General features: G+C 46.3%; 1 protein-coding gene across 1 annotated transcript in view; it reads right to left on the bottom strand.

Moving 5' to 3' along the window:
* fmn1 (formin 1) overlaps positions 1–5,259 on the bottom strand; it is an 18,699-nt gene extending 13,440 nt beyond the window's left edge. The window contains exons 1-4 of the mRNA XM_030345999.1: positions 2,435–5,259; positions 2,140–2,248; positions 1,284–1,345; positions 427–1,115 (exon numbers count right to left, since the gene is read on the bottom strand). Of these exons, the coding sequence (XP_030201859.1) occupies positions 427–1,115; positions 1,284–1,345; positions 2,140–2,248; positions 2,435–4,249 (2,675 nt within the window). The 5' untranslated portion in view covers positions 4,250–5,259. The remainder of the gene's footprint in view (positions 1–426; positions 1,116–1,283; positions 1,346–2,139; positions 2,249–2,434) is intronic.
* Between the last annotated feature and the right edge of the window lie 2,047 nt (positions 5,260–7,306).

Below are 7,306 nucleotides of genomic sequence, written 5' to 3'. Positions count from 1 at the left end.
TAGCCAGAGGGGGGAAAACAATGGAACTGTCAAGTTAGTGCCGATACATACTTTTAGAAACACAGCCTATGTCTCTCTCAGAGATAGAGTGAGAGAGCTCACACTAAAGCTAGATAGAGGGAGAAGGAGAGAGAGAGAGGGATGGATGAAGGGAGGGTGAGGGAGAGGGATAGAGGGATAGATAGAAGGAGATGGATCGGGAGAGAATAGAGAGAGAGAGAGAGAGAGAGCAGTAGACAGAGAGAGAGAGAGAGAGAGAGAGAGAGAGAGAGAGAGAGAGAGAGAGAGAGAGAGAGAGAGAGAGAGAGAGAGAGAGAGAGAGAGAGAGAGAGAGAGAGAGAGATGGATAGAGAGTGGGATCGATAGAGGGAGAGGAAGAGAGCGAAAGAGAATGAGAGGCAGAGAGAGACAGAGAGCGGGACCTACTTTTTGTCCTGGATCTGGATCCGAGTCCAGTAGAGAGGCTTCATGGGGACGGTGGGCTCAATCGCCGGCTTCCTTGGGGGTCCATCAACTGCCCTCCCCAGCCCCAGAGGAGGCGGAGGAGGAGGAGGGGGCAGTGGGAAGCCCGGAGCTGCCATAGGTGGTGGTGGAGGTGCGGGCAGAGGTGGAGGTGGGGGTGGAGGTGGAGGTGTTGGAGCAGTGGCATTGGACAGCGGCAGGGCTGGGGGGGTTGAGACGGGTACAGGCGGGGGTTCAGAAGGAGCAGGTGGCGGCGGGAGGAGGGATATAGACGATGATGACGGTGATGGTGATGAGGCTGAGGACGATGATGGTGAGGGTAAAGTCACGTCAGGAGGGGCGTGGTCCTCCCTCTGTCCCACCAGGCTGAGGCTGATGGAGGCCAGGTCAAGCCTTTTAGGGGGCGCCATTTGCTGCTGGGGGCTCCCGCCGCCGCCGCCCTCCGGAGCTCGGAGGAAGGTCTCCCGGTCCGTCTGGACGCACACCGTGCGGAAGGCCTTGCGCGGGACATCGTCCTCCGTGGAGACGCAGGCGTCCCGGAGGCCTCCGCGCCGGGGGGCCTCAGCCAGGGTGCGCTGGGCGTGCAGCCGGGCCAGGGCGAGGTTCTCCTCGTGCTCCTCCCTCAGCCTGGACAGGGCGCGGCCGTGGTCCTCCTGCAATCATCTGCTGGAGTTAGACAGGGTGGCGGACCCCCATGTGATGGAGGACCGAGCCTGACCGTTCAATGTTGTTGATGAGCTGGTCAGTCACTTATATAGGATTACATGGGGTTATAAGAATGCACAGTTGTGTAAAAACAATGAATGCACCGACACACACACCTGCAACTTCTCTTCTTCCTCTTTGCATTCCCTCTTTAACTGGAGAAGGGCAGCCTGATGCTCTGAGGAGTGTGTGTGTGTGTGTGTGTGTGTGTGTGTGTGTGTGTGTGTGTGTGTGTGTGTGTGTGTGTGTGTGTGTGTGTGTGTGTGTGTGTGTGTGTGTGTGTGTGTGTGTGTGTGTGTGTGTGCGTGTGTGTGTGAGAAAGAGAAATAGAAAGAGAAAAAGGTCATTGAAATTTTAAAAAGATGGCGCAATACTGTAGTGGATTTTTTTCTTCTGTGAAGGCTTCCGGTTACACTGACACAAATATAATTAGAACTCTTTATTGATTCCAATAAATAATATAAAATGCATCAAATGCCCATTTGCAAAGATTTTTTTGTATTGATACAGTATAAAATAATAGAATACATAACAGCATAAAATCTTAACACAATTTCTGCAGTGACTGAATTTTGAAGTCACTGCAGCATATGCTGCCCCAAGGGACACTTTCAGCTTCTTGCTTCAAGCAAACACTCTGCCTGGATTACAACACCTATTCGTGTCTCTTGACACAGCTGATTGACAAATATTTCAGTAGGCATGCATAGGGTGGAGCTTTATTAACATTGGCGTGCTAGATTGTGCAGCACATTGACCATAGTGTTCATTGGAACAGTAAACACTGCTGTCGTTCTGAATCCTGCAGTCTTAGACATACACCTGTCTCAGACGGCCCCTACACAGAAGAGCCACCGGAAGAGAGTTCACTTCAGTTCAAGGCAATGTACATTTTCTTCTTTTTATAACAGTTCTGTAGAAGTTGAAGGAGTTTGTCTTATTGTAAACGTTGAAGTAATGCTCCGGCCTCACCTGCTTCCGTATACTTCAGCCCCACCTTCTCGTCCCTGGGGGGGGGCCAGATGGCCTGCAGCCGGCCGGGGGTCCGCTCCTCCCCGTCCCCCGGGGGATCAGCCTCTGACTGGAAACAAGAGGAGAACAAAATAAAATAAACATAAAAATCTATAATCTGTTGAAACAACCAATGCTGTGTGTCAGAGGCTAATCACACTTTCTAAGCCAGCTCTACCTCTTTATAGCAGTAGTTAAAGCAGTAGTTATATGCCACTCATGTGCGTTTTATGTGTCAATAAAACACAATGCATACTTTGCCATCTGAAGGGCTTTCTTTCCCGGGTGTGTTGTTGGCGCTCCTTTCAATGAGACCCTTCAGCACCTCTTTGTCGCTTCTGATCCTCTTCCTCAGATCAAACCTCTCTGAAGGGTCTCTCCTCAGAGGCCTTGGGGTGAAGAAAGCCTTGAAGGCGTCAAACGCGGCCTCTGCTCCAGAGACGGGGGACTTGGGACTGTCCTGTAGCCCTGTGGGTTCTTCGGGCTGGTCTGTGATGCGGTTGATGTCGTCCTCTCCAATGCTTTCCATCTCGTCGGTCTCCTTCTCCTCCTCTATGACTGGTTTGTAATCTCTGGTAGAGAGCTCTGATTCATCGGCCCTATCGTAAGTTCCTTCCTCTTTCTTATCTGCTCCGTTCTCCCGCCGGTTCAACAACTGGGAGAGATGGTCCAGAATGCTTTCCCTCCTCTGTACCTTGGCGTCCTCTGGGTTGTTTTCCACCTCGGGGTCGAGCTCCTTCTTTGATCCCTGGAGAAGGGACTTGATCTGGGCCACGGTGTCGTTCTCGGGCCCCATCACCCCCTTCCTAAACACTCTGAGGCCACTGAAGAGGGCTGGTAGCTGGAGGGGCTTGTCTGTAGGGGAGCTGGCGGAGAAGGTTGTCCTGGTCGTGGTGCTAGTCCCTGGCAGAGGGCTGCTCGGTGGGAAAGCAGGCAACGACATGACGCCACTCTGTGCCTCCGTGCTCTCTTGGCTGACAGAATCACACAGGTCAGCGTTGAACCCTGTTGCAGCGTCATTGTTGTCTGGAAGGATATCTTCTTCCCCACCTCCTTCTTCTATGTCTGTTACGATTTCATGATCCTCTTCATGCGTAGTTTTGGGACGGCGGTCACTTTTTTCGAGGTCTGATGATATGTCCGCTGGTGTTACAGTTTCCTCGTAAATCGATTCCATCCCGGTTAGATTTGGATCTGTGTCTTCCCAGAGATCAGAGGGTCCATAAGGGGACAGCCAACTACCACTCAATGCTCGGTAAAGTTGAAGTTCAAAGGCCACCTGCTCAGTGCTCGGGTCTAATGGCATCAAAACGCCAGACATCGATTCGTACAGACTTTTACAAATGTCCTTCTCTTCATTGCTCAGAAGGTCTCCGCCCTTTGGCTCTCCTCGTTTGTCTTCCTCAGCGTCGTCCTCACTTTGAGTGGATTGAAAGTGTGTATTTGCCAAGCCATTCAGAAGGTGTGGACACCGTGGTTGAGTGCATCCGTCTGTGACACATTCGACCACAGAGTCTGCTGCCAGCGGACACTCCTCAGGTGTGTCTTCATAGGGAATAATCATGAGGCCACTTAATCCATCATAAAGGAGGTCTCCTCGATCAACCCAGTTCTGTTCAGGCCGATTTTTTGTGTCAGCAGTCTCTTTATCTACGTCTATATATGAAGCGATTCTGCTGTGTCTGTTCAATGCTGCGGTTTGTTCACTCTCTCCTCCCTTAACAAACTCCTCTGATAGATTCAACTGATAACTGTTGTCCTCTGGTTGGACTGAACCAACTCCTGCTTCAGTCATTGTTTCCTGGCCATGGTTTTCATTCAAAGCATTGTACATAATTATGTTACCATCAACGGGCAAGACGAGATGATTCTGGGATTCTTCATTGTGTTTTAGAGCATCTGCATACGTATGATCGCTGGTGAGGAATACATGGCTATTGACCTCGGTGTCTCTGTCGGCCGTGCCATCAACTCCACTGTTTTGTTCTCCTGTGAGTGTCCGGAAGAATGTCAGGATGGCATTGTCCCGCTCCAGTTGTTCGGAGTCAGAGCTCCCAGAAATAGCAAACATTGTGCTGAGTTTGTCCAGAATAGAGTTAGTCTGAAGTTGGGAGAACACCTATCCCAAAACTTTCTGATTGTGAGCATTACTTATATCCATGTTTTATTCCACCTTTCTTATCTTCGGCAGGATTTGGGTGGATTTTTAAATGCAATGCAGTCCTCAACCAAAAATCTATATCAAATACATTCAGCGATCATGCAAAATTATCTAATGCATTCAGTGATCATGCAAAAGTATCATGTGGTATCAAAGATGTCATTCTCAAAAGCCTTGAAATAGTCAAAGTATCACCTTGGAATATCCAACCTGCTTTTGCTCCATTTTGTATCATATAAAGTCCAGTTTAGCCATAAATACAACAACAATAAGCTCAACTGACGGATAACTGTTTAATTTGTTTGTCTGCTAACAGGATGCAACCTTCTTTAAGCTAAAAAACAAGAAGGAACCAGCTATTTCTGAATGTATACAAAACCCAATGACAGAGGAGAACTCGGGCGAGTAATGGAAAAGTAAGTGACTCCAAGCCCAGGAGTGAGTCAGAGCCTCTGCTCAACCCTCCACCAGGGTTATAATGACTTCCAAGTCCATGTTTACATCCTCCTCCGCCTCTTCCCTATACAAAAACACTGCTGTGTGTGTAGTCCACAAGCTCCTGTATTTGTAGCAGCGACTCAAATGTGCATTGATAGATCCTTCGGTTTTTGTCTTCCCGGTTTAAAATGTCCACCGCTTTCCCTCTTCTTCCAGTGCTCTTAAAGCGACTGCCAGCGTTTTAAGACAACAGCTTCTGCTGCCTCACTAAGCCACAGAAGGCATGGAGCAAGGGCCACCCCACCCACAGTAAGACGAGGGTAAATAAGAAGTAGGGCGGCTGTGCCGAGCGTCTATACCTCCTAAAGCTCGGGTGAAAAACAGGTCTGCATGCGCTACTTCTTTTACAAGGCCACTGAGGCCAACAACAGCAGCTAATCTGTGCTACTTAGTGTGTTGAACTCCACCTACATACTTTTTTTCAGCTTAAATCTGCTCAAATGCCATTCACACACAACAACAAAGGGACAAGTAGGTAACAGACCAAGGATGCATACGGCTTCAGTTTTTGGTCAGACATGTGTGAGTATATGGTACCTCCTTACTCATTAGAACATTTAAAACCATCACTGGATAACAAACACATATCAATCATAACAGGATGGTTCTAAATAAAGCCTGATAAATCTTTCCATGATTAAAAAAGATAGAAATCCAGATAGCTAGAATGATAAACTGAAGTCTGTACGAAGATGGCTAATTGGCTGTGGCGATGGTTGTAAAACAAGTGCACCCTTGCTTGTCTTCACGTTCAGATGGATAGATTGAGTATCCACACAAATTAAATCCTTATTTACCTTGCTACATGTAGCGTGTTTGCGAAACATATGTTTAATTATGCCTTATGAACATTTCAATTCATAATTTGTTTAGCATTCTTGTTTCCCTTGGACTTGAACAAGAGTGGACCATTGTAGCCTTAATGCAAAGCAATGTTTATGTAACACAATTAAATCCAAGATAATCCCATGAAAAGGAATGAGCTGTGTGCACACAACACTAATATAATACTCAGCAGGTCGGAGTTTAACTAGCTTGTGTGATCACAACATGAGCGTCAAGTATGAAAGTTTATGGTCTTTGTTTGATCATAGAAGATAATAGGCAAGACTGTACTGTATTGATCTAAGCAACTCCATCTTATTATAACTATACTAAATACAATGTATTATTGATCCTGTCCTCTGGTTGCTGAACAAAGTCAGAAAAAATTTGAAATCTTTGATTTACATCATATTATAGTTACTAAATGTTAGGCCTAGGCATAGCCAACCAAACTAAAGAAAGGAGATATGAACAACACAACACAAAATGAACATGCCTGGTATACTTTGAAATCAAATGTACAATTCACTAAGATCAGGTGTATTTGTGTGTGTGTTGAACAGTGGTAGAATGACACATTCATTGATGTATAGACGCAGAACCCCTTACCCGAAGTAAAAAAGAAAGTACTCTGAAATTGCATTATCCCGTATTCATATCCAGGTTTTTATGCATAGATAATAAATGCTACTATAAATGTACTGTCTACTCCCTGTTTGTCAGTCTTTTGAACCATGAAGAGGATCCAGGATGCTGCCTCCTCGTTCATTGGCACTCAACGGCATCGCAAACAGCATGGCTCTCGTTATCATGATGGACTGGCTTCGTGCCAGGGCAACACAAGTCTTAGATCTATGTCCCTCCACGATCCCAATACATTGTGTGATGCCTATGATCTGATCAAAACACAGCAGGATGCCAATGACACCATGACCACATAATAGATCCAATATGTTGTCCTCAAAGTAAACATGGTGGCCTGAATGTGTGAGTCATGTGTGTTTCAGATGGGTTTAGTGAGTGGTAACGACCTCAGACAAACCCAGGCCTAATGACATAGACCAACTATGTGTTTCAGTACACGCACAAACAATAAAAACACATACACTACTGGTAAACCACGGCAGCAGCTTATTAAGGCTAGCAAATTCCCACACAATGCAGCAACTGTCACCAACTCAGTTGCACTAAACCCCTTTCTGTACTTAAGTAATAATTGTTCTAAAAAAGGAACAATGCATTGCATAGTATCAAATCTAATCGTCTGAGCATTCTGCAACCTAAGAGAGCTTGTACACATAGCGTAACATCGCAATAATAATTTTTGGAAGCATAGCAGCACTGTAATGTTGGCTGTTTAACGTTAGCAGTCTCTTTGTTTTTTTTGGTCATTGACTGGTCCTTATTAATTGAGAAATTAGTTATCATCAACAGAGGAAATTGTTGTGGCTGAATCTGCCCCAGCGTTTCTCATGCAAGAAGTGCCAAGGTGGGTTATGGTATATTTATGTTGATTTAGGAATTTACAGTAGGTCTACTAACTCTCTGGAGCCCTTTCGATATGGCGTTTTGCCAATGAAGTATCTCATGAGGCATTGCTGTGTACAGGGTTAGGGTTAGGGTTAGGGTCAATCATAACACTCA

Source organism: Gadus morhua, chromosome 21 (genome assembly GCF_902167405.1).
Source record: "Gadus morhua chromosome 21, gadMor3.0, whole genome shotgun sequence".
In the NCBI taxonomy this organism is placed as follows: domain Eukaryota; kingdom Metazoa; phylum Chordata; class Actinopteri; order Gadiformes; family Gadidae; genus Gadus; species Gadus morhua.
This window is presented reverse-complemented; position numbering and strand designations above follow the sequence as displayed.